This window comes from Centruroides vittatus, unplaced genomic scaffold, assembly GCF_030686945.1.
Source record: "Centruroides vittatus isolate TY-2023 unplaced genomic scaffold, ASM3068694v2 scaffold_386, whole genome shotgun sequence".
Lineage (NCBI taxonomy): Eukaryota > Metazoa > Arthropoda > Arachnida > Scorpiones > Buthidae > Centruroides > Centruroides vittatus.
This window is the reverse complement of record NW_027122706.1, coordinates 3,650,509-3,676,519: the sequence shown is the minus strand read 5'-3', so window position 1 is coordinate 3,676,519 and position 26,011 is coordinate 3,650,509. Positions and strand designations below refer to the sequence as shown.

At 26.9% G+C, this 26,011-nt stretch overlaps 2 protein-coding genes across 2 annotated transcripts in view; both read right to left on the bottom strand.

The window, feature by feature from the left end:
* atos (atossa) overlaps nt 1–22,611 on the bottom strand; it is a 54,803-nt gene extending 32,192 nt beyond the window's left edge. The window contains exons 1-3 of the mRNA XM_067286887.1: nt 22,384–22,611; nt 9,449–9,630; nt 825–1,018 (exon numbers count right to left, since the gene is read on the bottom strand). Coding sequence (XP_067142988.1) covers nt 825–1,018; nt 9,449–9,630; nt 22,384–22,399 — 392 coding nt within the window. The 5' untranslated portion in view covers nt 22,400–22,611. The remainder of the gene's footprint in view (nt 1–824; nt 1,019–9,448; nt 9,631–22,383) is intronic.
* LOC136988904 (G patch domain-containing protein 4) overlaps nt 19,785–26,011 on the bottom strand; it is a 32,950-nt gene continuing 26,723 nt past the window's right edge. The window contains exon 8 of the mRNA XM_067286919.1: nt 19,785–19,796. The gene's annotated coding sequence lies outside the window, so the exon portion shown is untranslated. The remainder of the gene's footprint in view (nt 19,797–26,011) is intronic.

The following is a 26,011-nucleotide window of genomic DNA, read 5'->3' as shown; positions in this document are numbered from 1 at the left end:
ATATCCCTTTTGTGATCAGAAATTCAGAAAGTGAAAATAACTATTTGATGTTAGAATTAGAGTGTATTTTTAAGTAGCTTAATCATGTCTTTTATTTTCCATTCTTCACATAAAAATTTAGATTAAAAGTTATTGATAACAGATGTAAGTGTTGAATAAAAGTTAATGATGAAAAATGCCAAATGGTCGAGCGATTGCACTATATTGTTTGAACAAAGGAAAAAGAAACAAAAAATTGCAAAATTTTGTTAATTGCATGCATTATTGAAATATGAATTTAATTTAAACTATTATCACAAAATAAAATATGTTGAAATTAATTTACTGTAATTACATCAAAATATTATTTTACAAAATTAATGTACTTTGAATTTTCATAACTGATGGGGAGCATGTTGCTGTTGTCAGTTGTTTTGAAAATTCAAAGTACATTCATTTTTTCATCCAGTTAGCAAAGCTAATTTTGTATACATAAGCCTAAAAATGCATATTGCCACCAAAATAATGTGCTGTAATGTATTTTATTATTAAATTGATAAACAGCCCTAAAACTTGTGAAAGCAATTTAAGTGTGGAATAAGTTTGTTTCTCACAACAAAATCTATTATATATTACATTTCATTAATATACAATTTGAAATAATATAATAATAATAATTTTGACTTTTACTTAAAATTGTTTTTGTATAAAAAGGTTTGAATGCAATGCATGTTTATTTTATTAATTTTGTTGGTATTTAATATAGACTATTCTGGAATGAAATTGTTATTTATCATTGTCTTAATCATTTTTATTTTTTATAATAATAATAATTAGAAACTTACCTTCTTGGTAACATATGTATTGTCCATTGCTCTAACAATAAGTAAGATATATCTGAAACTGATGAATTATCAATAGTTTGATTACTAGTAGAATTTGAACAACATTCTGGATATAGCAAAACTTCAATTGACATTGGAATTCTGTTTTTCCATAAAAGTAACATATGTTTCAATATGACATCATGACGTTGACACTAACAAAATTTAAAAATAAAATTAAATCATTTTAAATTTATTTAAACTATTTATGAACTATGAAATTAATTTGTTTGGATTCAATTTTAAAAATGTTCTCAAAATTTACAGTTGAATCCAAACAAAAACTTCATAAATTGTGTAAAATGTAACTTATATTTATATACAGTTAAGATTACAAAAATTCCATGAATTTTCACTTTAAAAATATAATCATGTAAAAGTTATATTAGTTAATTATTAATTAGTTATACCTCAAGGCCCAATTATTAGTTTAAAACCAAATGATTAATATAGCCCAATATAATCTGCAAAGCTACTATTAATTATTAAATGTTATGAACACACTTATAAATATTAAATAATTTGGCTTAATTCTTAATAGTAGCATTAATATAGCCTTATATAATCTGGCAATCAGGATAAATTTTTGGATGTTTATTTATTTGTATATATACACCAATGCCAGGGTAAAGCAATAGCAAGCTGAACGCCATACTGAGAGTTAGGCAGTGTGTACTGAATCATCCTCAGTCAGCATTGAGTAACCAGTATGGTTATATTTAAATGGTTCTGGAAACAAAGATCAGACAGAAGTCTTGGCTGGTGTAACTGGCAACAAGACTACACAATATGTAAGAGTTGCATATTAGAGTTCCAAAACTTTGGGCCAATTCTTTTTTCCAGAACTTTCTGAATTATTAAAATATTAATTTAATTATAATTATTAAATTTATCAAGAGATGGCACCTAACACCTACCTCTAGGCCAAATTACTTAACATTTAATTATTAATAATAGCATTAATATAGCCTGATATAATCCAGCAATCATTTGGCTTTAGACTCACGTTTTCTTCAATCATAATATAAATCACAAATATCTTCAGTTTAATTTTAGATTTACCAAGCATCTTAAAAAAATTTTGGTGTAATCTGATCTGATAGCATTGAAATATATGATCCCATACCATAATTAAACAATCTGTTAGTAAATTAAATATATTCACACTCAGATATTCTATAAAATCTGTAAATAAATTTTCTGAATTAAAAAAAGCTAGCAACATTGTAGGGTTTGGAATCGCCTAGGGAAGCGATTTCCGCCCTGTTTTACTATAACGAACTTTCATAACGGAAAAACCGTTAAAAATGGCCGTTGGAAAGATCCGTTGTGTTTCAAATCGACGACAGACGGACGATTGGCCGACGGGAAGTGACCATTGTCGGCCGTTGTGGAAACTTTCAAATTTGATTGGCGGAGGATTTAAACGCCGACCGCTATATAAGCAGTAGTTTCGGCGGGAACGGGTTCGTATCGGGATCGGCTGGATTCGTATCGGGAAGATCGGATCCGATCGGATCGAGATCGTCGTTATCGAAGTGCTAACTAACTCTCTCGTTGGACGTTACGGAAATCTGGGGAAAGTAACTCCAGTGTTTTAGTACAAACTTGTTCCTGACTCGGAGGTGCTGTTAATTACAAGTCTGTTTGTGGAGGTCGTAAGGAGTTTCTTTCGACGAATTTGTACGGGAATAGTCGGTTGTCGTTGGATTAGTGTTTGTGCATATTTAATTGTGACTCTAATCTGTATTATTTTGTACATTTTACTGTAAATATAAATGTGTTTCGTCAAACCGACTGAGTGGTTATTTTGAACATTACTAACATTATTGAACTTTCCCAGCATTGTTTGTTTTCATTCCTAATAATTGCTACAATCACCTTTAGATATTTTAGTTTAATTTCAATAAAAGTTCAATAAAATTAACAACACAAAATAAATTAAAAGAATCTCATTTAAAGAACAAAAAAATTTTAATATTTTTACCCCTGATCTAGTTGGGAATTTGGAAAATATCAATTTCTTAAAACTATATTAATATATACATATTGAAAACTTAGAATTCAATTGATTCATTCCATCAAAAGTAATAAACATCAAACAACAACAAGTACCTTTTTCATAAGTTCTGTGATGTGCCTACCCCTCACAACATTCTCTTGGTGCCCCGCAAGGCAACTGGCAAGCATTCTAGTAGTGACCCCAATATACCTTGAGTTTACTCCCATTGCAAGATTCTCCAGTGGAACAACATAAACCCCCCCAACTTTGAGAGTAGAAACCTTGTCCCTATCATTGCAAATGAGCTTGCATAGATTTGGAAGTGGAGATAGTGGTAGGACAAGGTTACACTGCTTAAAAATACGGCAAATGTGTATATTAAGGGGTCCAAGGTATGGCAACGACGTTTGGACCACAGAAAATTCCCTCTTACTGCCTAGCGTAGTGCTTGGAAATAGTGATTTTTTTTTTTACCATATTGAGCACATGCATAAATTTAGCATGTGATAAACCAGCAGTGCATACCGCCAAAGTGATGTTGTCTAATTCAATGTTTACCAGCACTTGCAAAGATGATAGTAAGAAAGCCCATCTGATGAAGGCGGCAATGGCGGCATTAACATATCGTGAAGGCTGAAAGGCCTCTGCTGGGATAATGTGTGGTACTATGTTAGATTTGTAGTGAACCGAGAATTGTTGTCCTTCAGGAGATTTACGTATGTGCAAATCTAAGAACATTATTGCAGCGTCGTTTTCTTTCCTCCAAGTAAAATTGATGGAAAGATATATATACTTGAAAGTTGCTACATAAAGGTGAGAAACATCTCGTGTCTTCCCACGCTATGAGAATATCAACGTAATGCAAATACAGCCGCCAGTAGTGAATGGCAAGTGGAGAATTGAACGTTCTGTGCTCAATCTCTCTTATAATGAATTCCACTAGGATAGTGGATAAAAGGGGGACCCTTGCTTTTGTAAATAGATTTTCTGATTGAAACAGAAATAACTTGCACTCACCTTTGTCACCAAGCATAATTATTTCTGTTTCAATCAGAAAATCTATTTACAAAAGCAAGGGTCCACTTTTATCCACTATCCTAGTGGAATTCATTATAAGAGAGATTGAGCACAGAACGTTCAATTCTCCACTTGCCATCCACTACTGGCGGCTGTATTTGCATTACGTTGATATTCTCATAGCGTGGGAAGACACGAGATGTTTCTCACCTTTATGTAGCAACTTTCAAGTATATATATCTTTCCATCAATTTTACTTGGAGGAAAGAAAACGACGCTGCAATAATGTTCTTAGATTTGCACATACGTAAATCTCCTGAAGGACAACAATTCTCGGTTCACTACAAATCTAACATAGTACCACACATTATCCCAGCAGAGGCCTTTCAGCCTTCACGATATGTTAATGCCGCCATTGCCGCCTTCATCAGATGGGCTTTCTTACTATCATCTTTGCAAGTGCTGGTAAACATTGAATTAGACAACATCACTTTGGCAGTATGCACTGCTGGTTTATCACATGCTAAATTTATGCATGTGCTCAATATGGTAAAAAAAAAAATCACTATTTCCAAGCACTACGCTAGGCAGTAAGAGGGAATTTTCTGTGGTCCAAACGTCGTTGCCATACCTTGGACCCCTTAATATACACATTTGCCGTATTTTTAAGCAGCGTAACCTTGTCCTACCACTATCTCCACTTCCAAATCTATGCAAGCTCATTTGCAATGATAGGGACAAGGTTTCTACTCTCAAAGTTGGGGGGGTTTATGTTGTTCCACTGGAGAATCTTGCAACGGGAGTAAACTCAAGGTATATTGGAGCCACTACTAGAATGCTTGCCAGTCGCCTTGCAAAGCACCAAGAGAATGTTGTGAGGGGTAGGCACATCACAGAACTTACAAAAAAGGTACTTGAGCAGGGTTACAACCCGCTATGGTCCCAATCAATTATGCTCAAGAGCTGTAAAAATTGGAAACTTGTTTTTATATGGGAATCTCTTCTTACTACCACCTTGGATACATGCAATACTCCTACCCTCAACCTGCCCAGTGTATGGGTCATGCTGTACAAGCGATTAAGCAACCATTAGCATACTCCAATATACATATAGCGTAAGCCTGGATCCACATAGGCACTGCTTCGCATATCACAGAGCTTACTGCTCATTCAATTTCAAACACATTTGAATATTTGTTGTGTTCTCTTAATGATTTTGACAAAAGTTTTAATTTAAATTTTAAGCATTCTGTTCTTCATCAGATTATTTCCGTTTAATTTTTAGTAAATTTCTGTATTCACGTGATGACGACTATAGGTTCGTCAAAAGTGCTTGCGATAAGAAAACGTACATATAACGCCGAACTCAGTGTTTTCTCCATTTTATTTTACATCTACAGTTCTAGCTCAAAACTCAAAATGGAAAAAGCAATGGTCTCAAGGCTTTTTGGTTTGCAAAAATCCACAAACCAGAAGAGCATAAGACAAGTAGTAGACAAGTGCTGTTCAACTACAAATCACTCTGGAACATACACAACATTCATCAATAACCATCTGCCAGTTATGTAATGCTGTATTCAGCATTATGTAACCTTTAAAACTCATCCAGAAATTCCAGCAATTAAAGCTATATGATGAAGAATACATTACAGTGCATAACTTCCAAGCAATGTATCCTATAAGATTAAAGCCCTGTTTCTGCCATCTAAGGAATGGATTTTCTACTAAGAAGCTAAGCAGTTTCACAAAATTGAATTTGTAAAATATGTATTCTTCCTTACAAATTCCATACACAAAGATTTACTGTATGATTTAGTTTGCATGATGGTCATTTTAAATGACCAAAACTGAGTGTGCGCTCTATTAAAACTGTTGCCAGAAATTTAATAAATATTGCCACAATTCTAGTTTTGACACTAAGTAGTTCTATTTGATTTGAAAGTCTAGATTATCTATATCCAAAAGGTAAAAAAAACTCTGTATACTTCAAAATTCTAAGTGAATCATAACATTTACTATTAAGAATTTTTTTTTCCTCAACAGAATAGATGTTTTGAATGCCTAAACACTCAAAACATCTATTCTCCACAAAGTGGTTCAAGTACACAAAACTTTATGAACACTTACTACTGATTAACAAAAGTTTAACTATTTGTTTTTCAATATTACTAAAAGTTTTGGTAACATTTTAGTAAAATTTCAACATATCACCAGGAAAGATAAATAAGCAATATTTTCTGCTTTGTGCAATAAGATTGTAGAGTAAATTTTTATTATAGTATTTTAATATAAATTATTTTGCATAGTTATATAAACTATTAAAATGTTAATATAAAATTCAGATTTAATACAAAAAGTACAAGAATCTTATGCTCTTGAAATATGTATTCAAATTTCATGTATAACTTAATACCATACATCAGTGAAATTATACTAATTTAATAATTGCATTAATAGGAATTACAAGATAGCAGTATAACAAATTATGGTCTGGGGGAAAAAAAGAAACAAATTTTTCAGGAGTTTTTTTTTATATATTAGCTAATAATAATATTTTATTTTGAACTTAAACTACAGTAGATTTAGATAAATAACCATAATTCTGCTATAACTCTGCAGACTAAGGTGATCATTTAGTTATGTTTTTACAGTTCCTGTGTAAAACTTTTGATACTTTGTTTTCCTGTTTGGACAAAATTTTCTTTTGTATTTTTACTTTTTTCCTCAAATATCATTTACTTTGTTGAACTTTATGAATATACAAATAATAATAATTGCCTACATTCATTTAAGTTTTTTGATTCTCTGGCATTGATGTCAAAATTATATAAAAATAAAACTGGCTTTGTATTTAGCTTCTACTTATTACATGCATTAGTTTCCATAATTTAATTTGTTAATCACTTCTCTGCAAATTTAAAAAGTTTTATATTTACATTTAAATAAACTTACGAAAAAACAAGATAATTAATTTAGTATAATAGATTTATAAAACTGAATTTTGAAAAATGAAAATGTTTTTGATATTTAGATTTTATGATTAAAAAAAAATCAGATAATTCAAAATGAGAAAAAGTCAATTTAGACTTTTTATAAACTATTGTTAAATTTCGAATTATAAAATATTAAGAACTGTTCTTGTAGCTTTCCAAAACAATATTCTACACTTTCAATCTTAAAATCTTAACATTATAGAATTAACCCAAATTTGTCTAAATATTGAGTAATATTAGTTTTTGTGGCAATAGCAAGTACAATGCAATATCAAGTGTTATGACAGACTAAGATCAAAACAACCACAATAGTAACTATATGCCATCAATATATTGTACATATGCTTTTAAGAATTTGTGAGAGATGTTTAAAATGGCTGCTTTTGGAGTGTGTTGTAGGTTTATTGTTTATGCCTAAATGTTTCTAAACTTTTTAGTAGTATATATGGCATGACACCTGTGCAAGACAATAACCTGAGTTAGTGCACGATATTACATTTAAATGATACTTGAAAGAAATGCGTCTTAACATATGCTTTCTGTAGTTTTTTGTATTTATGACCTAGTCTTGTATGATTAGGTGTGATCATACAGAAAGATAATATCTATTTTAGTTTACTAAGTATAATCTGGTTTTATGTTGCAATTCTTGAACTCTTCTGTCTGTCCAAAAAGACATCCTGAACAAGCCAGCAGTCTGATGCAGTAGTCTATTAACATGACACGTATCAATATTGTTATAACACCTTTTATTCAGCTTTATTAAATTTTTTATGAGGAGATAAAGCTGATGCAAAGAATACAGTGTTTCTTGACTATAATTATAATGTTATCTAGATAAAAAAATATCTGATTAACAAAAAAAAAACAGTTTTTGTAAAAAGTTTCCTTATTCATAAATTGCATTTTAGCATTTTAATTACTTTTTGTAAAATTTGTATTGTTAATCTATTTCTCAACTTACTGTGTGTGTATGTAGCATAAATTAATGATTTAAAATAAATAAACTAATAGTTTAAACAATATAAAATTTAACAAAAAGTCTTATTTGCTCACTGTAATACAAGTATTCCTTGTACAACATGGTTTCATTCTAACACGATTTTGGAAATCTTCCGTAAGAAATTTCACAATTTTTAAGTGTAAACGCCATCATTTGATTTTTTTTTTATTATTCAAGCAAGCACAAGTGTTGTCTCAAATTTGCTCATGGATTTTAAAATATTGAAATTTTCAATTTATTTTGTGCTTCTCATCTGATTTACTTTAATGAAAACTAATAGTGCAATTTTTTCTTTCTTGTCCTAGCTTTCCTAGCAATCAGGTGTCATGGTGTTGCTTTCAGATTTTAGTCCTTAAGACTCACTGTGTTTTGTTTTTATAGATTAATCTTCATATGTAGTAAAGTTTATTTAAACATTTTTAGGTAAGTGTTATTAAACTTTACTTTAACCGTAGGCATTACATCATTTGTAAAAATGATGAATAAAATAATGGTATCTCAGTAATCGAACAAAAATTCAAGGAAAAATCATTAATTAAAATCACTCAGTACTCAACTGAACAAACATTAATTATTGATTGGAAAGGAAGTATAAATTGCCTTAATAAACATATTTTTCTTAGTAACAGAAAAAAACAATTTACTTTTGCTAACTTCTGGAACCTAACCCTATGTTTTGCATTACTCCTTTGTTTCATATAGAATGGATTCACGTAATACAACATTTTTTCAGACTGTATCTACCATATTATGAGGGATACCTGTATATGAATTATAAATGTTCAAAAATAATTATTTCCTCTAATGTAAAAAAAGCATTAGAAAAATCAACACATTTAAATAAATTTTAAATATATTTTTCAACAAACTTATAATTTTGTTTATCAAAATAAAATTTCACTGAAAAATTTCTCTCAATAATTAAATTATGAAAGAATTTGATTTAATTAGTTATGCATTTCATCAAAAATTATTTTTTTGTTTTTCCCAAAAAAAAATTAAATTATTTAAATATCCTTAAGTATAACACTGAATTATATGGACGAAAAAAAATTACTTAAAATATATTATTTATAGTGCATATTTCTTATGAGATTTTTAATGTTTAAAAGATTGAAAAAGGTTAATTCTTCACACCATTTAAAAAGAAAAACCAAATTGTAAATAAAATTTATATATTAAATTTTACAAAATACAATATTTTATATAGAATACTTTCATTTCATAAAATTTTTAAAATTATGTCACTAGTATTTTAAAAAGTTTTTATTATAAATAAAACTAACAAATTTTAATAATAAATGTGTTTAACATGATAACTATTGTGTAATAGATTGTTTTTTGCAATTTGCTTTTTCTTATAATTCAAATTTTATTTTATATATTTTTTAATGTTTATATGTATAAAACATTAAATAATAATTACTATTATTAAATATTTAAACGTTTTTGAAAAAGATTAACAATATTTTTGTGAAAACTGTCCTGTTATCAAATTTAGATGGAAAATAAAATTAGGAAAATTTTCCAAAGAAGGAATGACTCAATCTGTTGTTAGTTCTGCACTTACTTCAGGGGAAGTGAGGTCACATTGATGTCTGTTCTGACCCTGAACTGGTAAGCAATGGGGACCTTCTCCAAAACCTCTCTCTGTTAGTCCTGGAATTCTCCCTTCAATAATCAATGTTCCCAAATCTGTATACAAGTCACATGGATCAAGCTCAACTTCTTCAGCAACATCTGCATGCATTTCTAATAATTTAAAACAATATGTAAATTTATATACATAGTAAAATATTTTTTAAATTTATTAAACTACTTATGTTTAACTTACTGTCTTAAAATATATTTTAAATGCTTGATTATAAAATATTTTACAACCTTAATTCTACAATGCACAATTTTCTTCATGAAAGTTTGATACACTTGTTTTGCTTTTTGAAATGAATATACCGTAAAAGACTTTAACATAGCTAAAAATAGAAATTTTAATAAAACTTAAAAAATTTAGACCTATATTTGAAATAAGGTCATCTTTTTTGAAAAAATATATAGTAGTCATATAGCACAGTGACATAGTCCAATAAATGCCTTTATTGTTTTAATTTTGATAAGTTTTTAAGATTTTAATTTTTAAGTAATTAAAATATTTTGCTGCTGCTTTAAGTTCTTAAAATTTATAATTCTTTATTTCAGTATAAAAGAAAATTATAATCATTTTATTGAAATCAACTATTATTAATTTCAATGAAATTTTAATATAGAAATTTATTCTTCTTCATCAGGTGATTATGCAATTTTAAAAATAATTTTAAAACATTTGAATTAAATGCATTTAAATTGTTTGACTATTATAATTTGAAATCACTGCTTTACAGCATTTTTAATTGAACTGAATTTTAAAAAACATTTTAAAGAAAAGAATAAGGTCATTTCATAAAAAGCAAGTATGCTACATGGAGATATAGTTCAATAAATATCTGTGCCATAAAATTTCGTTACACTGTTCATAATTCTCCACTGATTGAAAGTACTATTAGACAGTAAGGTTACTGACAGTTAATTAAATTTAATTGAAACATCACAATCTATTTTATAATATTTAATATAATAAAACAATTTTGTAAGAAACTTTTATTACACAATTCATAGTAATATTATTAAACAATATTAATTTCTTCACTTTGAATTATCCTTGACAAAATATCTATTAGACATTAAAGATTGTAGCATTCTTAAAAATGTTAAATACATTGTGTGTGTAACTTCTTAAAAAGTCATTTTATATTTGAAAAATAATGTGTTTTCAATTTACATAACAATAAATAAGAACAATCTCTAAATATTCTTATTTAAAAGTTTTTAAATATTCATTTAAATACAGCTCTTAAGTTGTCTGTCACTGACCCAGCTTTTTTTTCTATACACAGTGTTTTGCTATTTTTACTTCCTGTATAAATAACTTGTTTTCTTTTGTTTACAATTATTATATGTATTAGCAGTAATTGAATTTATGTTATAATCTATAACACAGTTTCATTTTTAGTTTCTGAACTAAATATAAATACATAAAAATGGGTTTGGGTTCATTTTTAATTAATTTCTTTTTTTCTTTTTGCATAAAATTTTACTGTTGTACAATAACTTATGAAAAAATAATTTTTTTATAAATTATTTTTACATACTAGTATCACAAATATTTTATGTATAAATAATATATACAAAATTACTTCCTACCATTTTAAGTCGATTTAAAACAATTTTTACTATAACAATACTAATATTGAAAAACAGATTTAATAACACAAGATTTGTATTTTGATATCAGGTATGAGTTTGAATGCTCAAACGATTATTTTAACAGTTTAATTACAAGGATAATCCTTTGAAGCGTGCCATTGGCAATAAACTCGGAAAAAACTAAATGTTTCTTAGGTCAACAGGAAAACTGATCTAATATAAACGTAGATTTTAAAAAGTTTCCATAAGAAAATCCAGGAGGACGCTAACCCCGTGTGCCAAGGTCATTTGCCGACCATAAGAAAAAAAAAAGCGGATACGGACAGGTAATTGGGAGCTAAAAAGGTCGACGCCCTTCCTACCATCTGGTAAGTCCTCAAAAAAAAAAAATCATAATATCATAGTGCACTGACCATTTGCTCAATCACGTGAAATACTAACAAGTATTCTGACGTCACGCGGTGACACGAGACGACATTACCGCAAACATCCGAAAAACTTTTCCCACGAAAGGCATCGATTAGTGCCTTCCTGAAAATTCATTAAGCTTGTGTATACAAATTTACTGTTCCGAACATCGGTATATCACGTCAACAGTTCTTCCACGAAAAAATGATAGAGTCATTATGATCACGCGATAAACAACAGATTCTTCCTTCTATTTGAGTGAGTTATGCGTTATAACGACACATGAAATGTGTATGGCTCTTGTTGCTATGTCGTCATTTTAAGATGTTTCAGCAAGAGAGCCCTCCGCTTTAGTAGACAAGAGTAATCGATCAGATTCTTCAGTCTCGTAACATAGCAACCTCAAACAGGGCTCACTAATTTTCGAAGGGTGAGTTCGCGAGTAACACCACTAAAGACGGAAATTTTTATGCACTAAGACATTGTAAGAGTAACTTAAGAAATATAAAATCTCGTAAATCGTTTTTTCAATAAACTGTTCAAGTATGACGTTATTTTTTATGAACCTAAAAGTTATCTTTAATGATGAGGATTAGTTCATTCAATTCTGTTATTCGAAAAAGATCACTGCGTGTGTACACATATACATACACATACACACACAGAGGATCCTACCACCATGACTGAAGTTCTTAGGTAGCAAACTTGAGTGTTACCAGGCTAGACATAGAGACCCGCGGGCATAACGTGCCCCTCCCCCTCTTCCTTGCCCTGTCTGGAGTAAAGAAAGTCACCCCACATTAAAACCCGTCATAACATCTCCCAATCTCCCCTAGGGAAAAGTCCTTTGTTTTGTCTACTTCCCACGAAACAGAAATCCGTCTTATAGACGGTCAGTACATCCCCCTTGCAGACGTCTACGAGAGGGGTGAATGAAAGCAGAACATATGTTGGTAATGGAGTCTAGCCGACACCCCCAAGTGGCTATTCGATACGGCTCTATCGCCAAGCAGAAACAGATGCTATCGAACTGCCCGAATTATTTTCTATGAAAATGATGAAAAAAACTATTGAGAACTTTCGAATTTGTGTGAACATTTTGAAATTTGTTTTCTAAACCACCATCATCCTTGATCAATCAATTATGTACAAAACACAGCTTGCACACGATGCGCAACTTCGTTTTCTGCAACAAGAAACTCAAACCATGCTCATTTGTATCGCAATATTGAAAAGTTTTCACAATATGAAAAAGTAGAATTCGTGAATTTTTCCCCATTCAAAAACGGCCTGACATCACGTTAAAGCAGAGATGACTCCGGTATTATTTTATCACCGATTTTAAAATAATTACTTTCGTTAGCATATTTTTTTTTTTTTTTTTTTTTTTTTTTGCCAGTTCGTGCAAGCAAGCTTATTCATTGCGATATATTTTACAAACCTCCGTCAGGACCACTTATTTACGAATGAATAAAACGATAATTATAGTATCTGGGCAGTATCTTTAGATCTTTGAACCTAATTAAAAAGATTAAAGATCATTCAGATTCGCATTACGGATCGAAGTGCGCGTTCGATTTTCGTTTCTACCTATTCGTGCTATTATATATATAGATTTTAATAATGTTTACTAAATCGTTACGATTCTTTGCCTGTGTACCGATACTTAATATTGTTGTACAGTTACGTATTAAAAAATATCTGTGTGCAAGATTTTAACGAGTGATTAATAACGGATTGTTACGTCAGACAGGAGAGAAAGGTGCCAAGTTCCAATACCGCGCAGTCTACTGTGCTTAGCGGTGCGTCCAGTCGAATCCGGAAAACTGGAACGATAGCCTGGTTAAATCAAACTATCCACGGATTTGGACTAATGATATTTCCTGTCCAATAAACTAAAGAAAACAAAATAGCCCCTAGTAATATCATGGGCGAGGTTTAAATCGTTTTATTCCATAAACTCGTTTCTATAAATTCCGTCTTTATTGTATTTACCGGAAGAGTCGATTTAAGATAAACTGGTAACAGACGGAAAAAAGCATTTAAATAATAATCATCATTTTTATAATTATGTAATTTCTAACTGTTCAAAATTAACGTCTATTAACAGATTGTGTGCCATTATTTTATCGAAAACATTAAATAAATAAGGCGCTGTTTGTAAACATTTACATACGTACTGTACGTGAATATGGGCTGAAAAAATTCCATGCTTCCGGTTTTTTCTTTGTTATTGAACTACTCCCCAGATTTCTCTTCAATGTGCCTCCAAAAAAATCGCCACTTTGTATACCGTGGGTGACCTAAGTTAGGTATTAAAATTAACGGAAGCATTCCAAGGACAAAATAGTAAATAGGAATGTTTCTAGTTGACACCAAGGACACCGGTTGGATAATTGGATACTCAATGATTCTATATATTTGTGAATTTACTAATGTTTCCTTTCCAAAGTTTCAAATTTGTCTCCTTGAAAATAAGGTGGGGAGAAGGATAAAACCTCATCCTTTAAAACCAGTTTATTCATTTGCCCCACTGCCCTCTGACAGAATGTAGAGATTCTAAACCTTGAAACTTCTACAGCAATTCTACTATATATATTTCTTGACCAGAATTTTTTGTAGCAGATGAAAATTAACATTATTTCCAATTATTATTATTACTATAATAATTATTTTAAAACTTCATTTGGTTCTATTTTAAAACGAATTAAAAACAGGAAACATTAAAAATGAACTATTTTCATCAGTTTTTAGATATTAAAAATAGAAAAGCATATCATGCAAACAGTTTCTTGTAATTAAAAGTTTGAACAAAATTATCAATTTAAATCAAACATCCATTTAGTAAATATTAAGATATTTATTATCATAGTTAAATCATTTTTCATATAACTGAATCAGCACAAACAAAATTAAATATTTTGATTATACAATTTAGTGATGCTAATATCCATCTAATTAAATTACAATTAAACAAGATTTTAATGAAAAAAAGTATATTTTGAATATATTTTGGGATATTTATTCCAAATTAAATAAATTCTATCAGTAAAACTGTCAAAACTAATTTTTTACATATATTTATTAAATACATATATTTCTTTTGACAAATTCAGAAATTAAAAAGCAAAAATTTTAAAAAGGAAAACGTACTCTTAATAATTTGGTTTAAATATATTAAATAAATTTAATTTGATAAAAATTGTAACTTTTATTATATTAAATCAAATTAAAAATAAATTAACTTCATTTAAATTTTATAATTAAGAAATTTTAGTTTTGATTAAAAAATACTCGGGAAAACCTAAATTTTTTTTTCAGTTAAGATTTCTATTATAAAAACTTGTTTCAAAAGTTAGTCATTTGATTACTGTATCTCAAAATTATGCAGAAAATAAAAACACAAAAAAAAAATCAAAATAATGGTATAGTAACTATATAATTGTGGAAAGTTTAAATTTAAAAATATTTTATTTATTAGAATGTAAAAATTTTTTAAAGTAATGATTAAGTTAAGTAATGATTATACTCCATAACTATTTGTACATTAATAATACTCTAAAATTTTCTTTGTGTTATATTTTGAGGTTTATTTAGATTAGGAAGTTTCAAATGGTATTGAAGCAGAAATATTAATTATCATTCAGGAGACGAAGTTTTTCCATTATCCTTTTATAAGCCTCTTAATGAAGATTTCAGAACATTAGTTCTGAAATACTTGTGCTCATTAATGGAAGTTGCTTCTGAAATAGAAGCACTATATAAAGTGATATAAATTATTTAAAACTTCATTCCTGTATAACAATATCATATACATTTATTAAAATAAAATAGCATTTAAAAATCAAATAAGTGGACAAAAAGCTAAAAATAATGTGCTCTAAAAATCTTTTAATATTTTTAACCCTGTATGTATATACATATGTATGCATGCATTATATAATTATATATATAAACTGTTGCATTGAAAAAGTATTACTGATATTTTGATCAAATTTATTCTAGTACTGTAATATGTAAACTTAAGATTTAGAAAAAAGTAAAATTTTATAAGACATAAGGAATTAAATTTTAAAAAAAGGAATAAAAATGTATCCTGTTTTCCATAATTGTTACCTACAATAGAAAATTCATTATAGTTATGGATAATGATGCTTTCAAATGTAATATACTATACATTTTGTAAATAACCCTGAAGAGACTTGTTTAAAATTGGATTTAAAAATTATAAACTTTTTATAAACAACAATTTTGATGCAAAATATATTTCATAAAAAAATCAATCTACTAAACAAATTATTTTAATAGAGCCAAAAATGATAAAGATAAAACTAACTATATATATTAAAAAAAAATTTACAAACACACTATGAACTATATTGTATACATTGTACATTATATCTTACATAAAAACACATTTAATTTTCAACATGAAAAAAGTAATTACAATTGATTTTATTTTCTACCTTCTCCATAATAAACAAAATAGATTAAAAGTACTAGTATTGTTTTCTTTGTAGGAAAAAAATTGATAGAATAAAAAAAAGTTTACTCAAAATATGACAACTTCAAAATTTATCTACTTTACTTTTATTCTGTTCATATGTATGTAGAAATTATGAACACACATGTAGAAAAATAATGTGTTATATTGACCACGATTAACAAAATGACTTCTTATATATGAATTTTTATAAAGAAAAAAAAATTGCCATTAAAATGATCATTTTTATTTTTTGTATTAGAACTTTCTGAAAACAAGAATTTTTATTTTGTTTACCTTTCATTCATCATATCTATAGAATAGCAAACATTAATTTATAAATGAACCAGAGTGCATTATGTTATGAACATATTTTATTCTTTGCAGATTTACAAAAGTATTCTAAATATTTGAAAATCATTTTAAATTGATTTTTATCCTATTTTGGATTTACTAAAATCATTTATTTCTATTTGTTAGTCTCACTATAGTAGTCATTCCCCACCTTAATAAAACAAATGTTTTGCTTTTATCTTATTTGAAATTACAAATAAATTTTGCTGAATCATCTTATGATCTACTTGATTTCAGAAAATAATAAGTTTTCTGTGTTGATTACATTACCTAGTTACATTTTTTGTTTATTATTTCAATTTTATTGGCTGTATTATAACAGATTATTTTTGTAATATTTTACTACTCTGATTTTGAGTCAGTCTTTAAAACTTAACTTTATTAAATGCATTAGTTTATAACGTAACACAAACTTTTCTAAAACTAAAAAAAAAAATAATCAAGAATTAATCATTTTGGGTATTATTAACATATCCTAAAAGTGACTGTTTTCCAACTATTGTTTGAAAAGATTAGAGAGAAATATCGTGAGTAGCACATTACACATTAAAAATAATCTAATGAATTTTCAATGAAATGTATACAAAAAATTTTTTTCATGCACTAAGTTTATTGATGGAGAATAAACTCTGAATCACTTTGGTAAATTTGTAAACAAATTTTACCAGATTAAAATTATGTAATATACTTAAACCATTCTAATTTATTAGTGATTTTACTGTATTATTACATGCAACTATAAAACATTGTAAAATACTAATTGTTACTGTATTTCTCATTCAAATATATATTTAATTGAACAATTAACTATGTGTATATATATATATATATATATATATATATATACAATCATTCCAATAAACAGCTAATAATTCAAATATTGTTTAATTATTAATAAAACTTGAATTTCACCAGTAATAAATTATTATATGAAGTCTTAAATTTACATAACTGAATAACTGATAATTAAAACAAACTTAAAAAGGACAATTTGTTGTGTTTCATTTAAAACTTAAAAAAAAATCAAAAACTTTTTGACACTACAAAGCTTATGGCTGATATAAGATGGTTAGAAAGTTTATCAAACTAGAGAAAAGAAGTCAGCATCAGTAGTAGTAAAAATAGAAATATTGATAAGTTAAAAAATTTGGCAATTTATATCAAACAGAACAAATATTTGAATTTCCTAGAAAATTTTGTGCATAATGAAAAAGAATAAAAGTACATGAAGAATACATTAATTTCATACTTATACAATAATCATGACAACTTAAGGTAGAGACTTAAATTTTTAACAAAGGCATACTTGCCTGATAGCAAGAACTAAACCAATAATTATCTTTTAAGAGAATGTAAAATAAATTTCAGATACTCAAAAATTTTAACAAAATTGAATAAAAAGATTTCATATGTAAAAAGAAATAACACTTCTAATCTTACAACAGATACAATACTTCATGATACTAACTTTTAGATAAAATTTAAGAAAATAAAATGTAGCATACAGAGATTTAATACAATAAATAAATATATAGTTGTATTTTTCTAAGATTAAAAAACAACTAAAAGTAATGGTGTACTTCAATAGAAAAAAAATTGACAAGTTAGATTTTTTTCTGAAGCATAAAACAGTGAAAAAAAATGAAGTATTCCAAACTTAGACTTGTGACAAATTCCAGATCATGAAACATTTAATTTTGAGTTGTAAAAACTGATAATGAAGATGAAGGCCTTGAAAATAATTTTCCATTAAAAAATAAAATGGACTCCTAATGAAAAGGCTATTTAGCAATATTCATTTCATTTTTATCTGATTTTGAAACATTTATATTTATGCAGAAAAAGAGAGACCAATTTAAAATATTATTATAAAAATATCTTGCATCTCAATTTATTTCATGTAAAAATTATTACATTTGAATTAAAATGAATAAAATTGTTTGTTGTTTAATTGTTAGCTTTCAGCAAACTTTCAGCTTATATAATATTAGTCAAATTTTTTCATATTAATTTATATTAGTCCAAAATATCTAAATAAATTCCATCTTCAACAAACTTTGTCCATATAATATAAAAACTCAGAAAATAAACATTCTGTGTATATACTATATATATATAATATTCATGAAATAAAATTTATATTATATGACAAAAAGATATTAAAAAACACCAAGGTATTTAATGACAAACTGATTTTTAACATTGCATTGTAAAATGGTGTCTACTGCTCAAGCTAAATCTAACAAAACTATTTTTAAACAAATTCAAGCACACATATGTAAAGACATTTTATGATTTTGCTAAATTCATGTGCAATTCCAATATAAAGAAAGCATCAATGAATTTTTATTTTTAAAATGAGTTAATTGTCTTAATTTTAAATTATCCATTATTGCTTTAAGTTTAATAGCAGAGAAGAATAGTTAGGCTTGTAATAAATATTAGGGTGTAATATTTATTTAGGTATAGTTAAAGTTTTGATGGAATCAGGCCAAGTCATTCACAACTGGCATGCAAGTTGTGTTGAGTCCAATGCTTTTAGTGTTGCCATCAAATATACATTCAGATATATCATCCACAAATAGTGAATACACTTATCTGAATATATATCTGCATTGCAATAACGGAACAAGTAAACTAATCAATTTGAAATCTAATAGAAGTAATATAATATTGGTAAATGAAAAAATATTAACTCAAAAACAAATTTTATCATTTAATATAAATATAATATTTAATAGTTCAAGCCAAACATGGGGTTTTTTTTATTTTATTTTGTTTAATATAAATGCAACTTGAAATAAATATTCTTAATTATAAAATAATATTGAAGAAATCTTTGTCCTATATCTCAATTAGACATGTAGACAATTGTCCTTGTTGCTCAGTCAGATTACAAAAAGCAGCATTTGATATTTACAAAATATTTTGAAGAATTTTCCACAAAATCTCCAATTCTTATCAATATTTTCTCTGGTTTACTAATGACGAACCATATCTACAGTTAAATATAAGATAAAAGCAATATATAAAAAAAAAAGTAATTTTTAAATAATTGAGAAATTTCTTAATTCTTAAAATAACTAAATGAAATAAAAAGAAAACAATCTGATAAAAATATTTTCTATAAATGATTCTTTAATCAGTTTAAAGTATAATTGAAAATACCTTCCTTTTAATTAAATTTTGATAACAATTTAATGCACTCAAATTTTCTCAAAAATTTTTTAAAAATAAAACTAGACACTATTTTTACAGATGTTATCTGATGTTCTTAAAATTATCTACAAGTATTAAAATTTAATTTCTGTACTCATTTATTAATTATAACATATAAACTAGTTGCATGACATTAAAATTATTAGTTAATTATCTGTAAATATGTAAATCTGAAGATCACAATGTAAAATGCATATTTTAATTCTTGTATTCAATAAACCTCCAAAAGTGGTCTTTTTAATAGATTTAATAATTTGTATTTCGTGAAATCCTATTCTGATTCAGTAAAATAAATAAATATGCAAAAGTTTTTCATCTTACTTTCTCAAATTTTAAAGCTAGAAAAAATTATTCAAATAAATCTACTATACTAATTAGTACTAACCAGAGGGAAAAAAATAAAAACAAACACATTGTTTATATATAATTATAAATTTTTATAAAATTTAATTATATGGCAAGATTATTAGTGATCATACCAATCACTATGTAAAAATCATCTTTCCTTTAGATTTTGCATATTTTAATATAATTTTAATATTGAATATACTTAAAATTTCTTTTGAAATAATTAACTTCTAATATGCAATAGTTTAATAAAATCATAACTTATACTATATTGTATATTTGATTAAATTATTAAATTGTTTTTGAAAGAAAGTTTATCTCATTTAGTTGTATTACTTAAATATATCCTTTAAAATTAATTTGTGCTCAATGCAAAATTTCAAATAGATTGAGAAAGGCAACAATTTATTAAGTAGCTACAACACATAAGAGGATCTAAACAATTTACTAAGCACTTTAATATCTAAAAAAATAAGATTTATGCAAATTCATTTTTTCAAATATTGAATTAAAAATATTTAAATATGTATAAATTTTGAAAAAAATATTAAAATTCAACAAAAGTACTTGAATTATTTTATGAATAACTTTTTTAAAGTTGAAAAATTTTCTTGACACCTTAAAAATAGTTTTTGTATATAAATTAATGAAACATAGCATTTTAGAAAATAGCAAGAACTTTGTTGTTTAAGTATGAACAGAAGAGGGGACATTTATGAAATATTAAATAAATATAATTAGACTTTGTCAGTAAGCTAGATTAATGTTGAATATCAATTGAAAAACAAACATTCTCAAATTACATTTACTAATGACTTTTTTTATTCATTATTTCTATATATATAAACAATGTGCCAAATATAATTTAATAAAAATTTTTTGTATTTAATTTCACTACTGCTTACTGGAATATACATGAAACTTTTTGTACATAAGACTTATATGTAGTCTATAATACTTATTTTATCATTATATTTATTCTTGCTCAACCAATCATTTCACTTATTCATATATTCTGGTTAATCAGAATTAATAAAGTTTCCAACTGTTTTAGAAATTACTTTAATACCTAATATTCTCAAATATAGTTTAAAACTTCCAAGAAATAAATGTATGACATCTATTTTGATAAATATTTAAATTAGCTGATCACCACATTTAAATAAAATTTTTTTTAAAAATTAAAATAAAAGATTAACAACTAATCATTATAAATTATTCAAGTAGTCATTGCTTAATTATTTATTTATTGTTTTAAACAAATTATGTAAATATAGTAAATTGTGATTATTTAAAAGTTGAATTTTATTGATTTTAATGATGATCTCTTAATAAATTTAAGGAAAAGTAATATGGATAAGTACACAAATGTGAATAACAGTTTCATGTTAAACTGAACTTTCAATTTAACAAACTACAAAGTCACTTAAATAAATCAATGAACTGCAATTTACTTAGAGTACCAAATATAACATTAGATTCCATTCTTTTTTTAGAAAGGAGTAATGATCATAGAAATTATGCAAATCACAATTACTTTAAAAAAAATTATTTATATATCCAGAAATAAAAATACATGTAAATAGAAGTGTTTTATCTCAATTTTTATAATAAAAATTTAAATTATTAAAAAAATATTGAGGGTTTGTAATCATTTTCTTCATGCACTTAAGCTATAGGTATGAAGTGTGTTAAGTCAAAAATCAATTTTCAATTTATATATAAACACATAATAACTGTATATTATAGTTTCACGTTTTCATTTCTGGATTTCATTCTAAAAAAAATAAATTATGAATATTTTTGTTAATTTTAATAAAAAAATTTCATTAAATTTTTATAAATACGAGTGAAAAAGAATTTTTCATATTATACATTACGCATGAATCGTCAGATTTATTTAAGAATTTAAGTTTTTCACAAAGAATATCGTGTCCAAACAAGCTTGTTAAAATGCCAGCAGGAAAACGGGAACGAAATCGATTAAATCGAGGATGTTTTTCTTAGCGTTTTACTATTAAGAATCTATCGGATTCGGAAACAAAATTAAATATCGAGAAAATAGAAACAACGTAACAAAAAAATAGCAGTTTCGGTTATGCGTTACGCATAAAATGCAATCAAATTATTTATTTATAATCCAATTTACGCATATGAAAAAGTTACGATAAGAAGCGAATTAAGGCCATATACGTGTGTATATAATTACTTTTCTGAAAGCTGAATTATCCGGCGCACACTTTTTTCTTTTTAACGCTCTTACATAAACAGAGCAGAAATGAAAAGATTTATTAACGTATCATTATAATACGGGTTATAAAACTGGGGAAAAAAGTTGCGAACTCGGCTCAATCGATGAGTTTCGATATCTTAGCAACCAAACTCGATGTGCTGGATAAACGTTAGGCCTAAGAATTAGAACGAAGTTATTTACATCTCACTAAATAACTTACCTTCGTCCGGTTTCATGCTCTAAATTTGCTTTAGAAGCCCTCTAACTTTAACTTTCGACTAAAAATAACCGATCGACTCCAACTTTATTGATTCCGAAAGCATTTAAAGCACTACATCTCTTCGACACGTCCGACTCCGACCGATCATCCCTCTATACTGATGGCCAGCTGATGAGCTCCGACGACGAGGCTACCAGTCACTTGACACTGTTACCCACCTATCACGCGTCGACCAATAGAACCTCGCCTTAAACATCCACTTATAGCGGTAGGCGTACTTGTTACGTCACGTTTGAAAACCGCACCTTTTTACCTACCGTCCAATCACGTTCGACTAATCTATTGAACACGTGGGGTCACGCTTCAGAGGAAGATCAGCTGTTTTAACAGATAAATAATACCAGTTTTCTTGTATATTAATCTGTTATAAAATTATACAGTATTAATCGTTAAAAATTTCTTTAAATGTTATAAGTATAAATGCATTCAATGTAAGATTTTAAATATTATATTCACTATTTTTTTTTTTTGTTAATGAAAGTATAAGATTTTTAAGCGATTTTTTTAATACTTTTATTATACTTTAAACTGGTTATGTGATTACAATTTTTGAGTTATATGGTTTTGTTTACGTAATTACAGACGTGAATAAAAATAATGAAAGTTCAGTTCGAAGAATACGATTCTTTTACGCCTGAATCACGTGGATAAGTAGAATGAGTAATTTCCTGTTAGAAATTGTTCTTTGTTTGCAAATTTATTTCGTAGAACTCTTTCTAATTTTTTCAGATGCAAGAAAAAAGATCATTTTAAAGCTTATTATAATTGTTTTTTTTAACTATCTTATAAATCGTGTTGTAAATTCAGTTCAACATCATTGAACGGATAAAAAAATATGTTCTCCTAATATACTAAATTATCCGGGCGGAATATTTATTCTGTGAATGAATTATAATCTAATTCGAGTAAAATTTGAATTATTTCTTAATTATAATACAATAGAAATGGCGTTTAAGACTGAATTTATTGTATAAACTCCAATGGGTTTTGTGCATCGATTTGATATTTTTAAAACTTCCGCCTCTGTGAATTTTAAATCATTTCAAAGCACAAAACATATTTTCCTGAATTTCTTCGATCGAAACCGATGATTTCGTCTAAAAGAGAAAACAGTCATCGCTATAGCAACTAGTCACATGATTCGGATTTAGTTATTTTAAAATACGCTTTATAAAAAACTTCAAGTAAATTATTTTCGCTTGGTGAGAAAATAATTAAACAATTATATATTTATAGTTTATTTCTTTTTATTTAGTGAAAAATATTAATTTTAAATAATATTCTTTATATATCAATAGGCTATAGTTTTTATTATTCTATAGGCGGGGTGGTACCGTTATAACAAAGAAAGGATGCTTCCAGTTTTGTGTACCTGTATGTGTATGTCATTCAAAGGTCTATAAAATAAAATGAAACAGCGCACCGCTCATAAAACTAATTAGAAAAATCAATTTTGCATTATTTTATCCTATTAATGTAAATAACATATATTATTTACAACTAGCGAAAAATTATTTATATGGAATAATATACTTCGAAATATTCTTTTTAGGTAGAAAAATCGATAGAAAACGATTCGACCGTGTTAATGAACTTCCATTATTGTTTATTGACTCTATAAAGTAATAAATAATAATGCTAATACATTAATGAATAAATTATACACTCTGTTATTATCGTTAAGAGTTATTTGTTAGAAGTTAAAAGCATAAAACTTTTTATTAGCCTATAGTACTCAATATTCTATATTTATAACGCCAACTCATCGAATTTATATTTCGATCATGTGACTATTTTATTGCAACTTTTTTTGCATCATTATTATAATACCAGACCGTAGAAGTAATATATATTCGTGTCATACTAACTTTTCTATCACTCATTATTTTTATTTTCGACTAAAATACAGATAATTTATAAATAATTTCATATTTTTCTAATCTAATAACCTAATATTGTAGCATTTTCTGTTAAAAAAACTGTAGGTCTAGGATATTTAGTAACAATAAACTAACCATGCCCTATATCTAATGTGATATATTATATATAGCTTGTATATAGGCTTTATTTATTTATGCTGTATATAGACGTATCTGAATAACACTTTAGCACAACTGTTAAATGGAAATTAACATTTTGTAAAATACCGAATGTATAATAAAGAATTAATGTAGTGAAATTTGATTTAAATTCTTTTAAACGAAGTATTATGATACTGCGTTTGAAAGGATAATAAATATTTCTTTTCGTATCTTAACCGCACGACACAGATGGACTCAAGATTATGTTTTTAGGACACATTATGTTTGCGACCTTATTAGACCATTGGTTAACGAAATTACGTGACATAAAAATATAATCATGTAAGTAGTTTACAATGTATACTTTTTGTTCTGCTATCGAAATATATATATATATATATAGTTTTATTTCAAACTAAAAATAATTAGTTGGATAGAAAATTACCTTCAACTGAGAGAGAAAAACTTTTTTTTTCCTCATATTTTTTAAAAATACGTTTCCTAAAATTGTTAAGAATCTATGAATTATTTAGGTTAGATGTAAACTGTAAAATAAAGGAATTCTTCACTGTAGATCTAACATTTATGATACTATGATTAATGATACAAAGCGATTCAATTTTCACTTCCATATATTCATCCACCGCAATGGACTTTTGAAATATGATTATTAACATTTTTATCGTATACTTAGAGTGTAATTTATTCGGTAGAAAATGCAAATATTTATCTAAATTGTATTATTAAACACGATCCGTAAACCGCTATAAAACTGTTTGGCAGCCTTTGTTCGTAACATAAAATCTTTCAAGCGAATCTAAGTTTTCCAGGAAACAAAAAGATTTTATGACAAAAATTATCGAGCAAATCCAAAGTTTTCGTTTGAGAACTTTTGAGCAAATCAATGGTTTTAAAATAAAACTCAAATAAATTCTCCTCCCTATAAAAATAATAAACTGAAAGCGACTTCTCTCCTCGATTGAATCGTATCTAAATTTTTATAATGGAAACTCCTATATAAACATATGCTGGACTTTATTCATAAAAGCTTCTCTTCCAACTTTGAACACAAAAGTACCCAAAGAAACCTTATCTGATGATTAATACAATTTTTCATATTTACTAAAAATTATGAAGTATTTTAATGTGCTTTTAGTATATATATATATTAATTATAATTATCGGTTGTCGTGACAAGATACCTTAGTACCAGTATCGCCGTTAGCAAGAGTAGATAGAAATGGTAACGCATTATCATTGACGTTTTAATATTATCTACAAATTCTATTTATACTTTGGGTTGAGTTGATAATGTTATGCAAGGAGTCTGAAGTTGAAACGGTTCCAATAAAGTTACAAGTGTGTGTTATGTTGTAAATAAAGACTCGGTCGCAACGATTTTTTATTTGTAAACATTGCTTTATAGTGAATGAAAATAAATTTTCGAATATATTGTATTTTCATACATGAACTGTTATTTATGTAACTTTATATAATTTATTTTAAAATGTTAAATGTTTTATTCAAGGACACGAGAATTTGGCAAT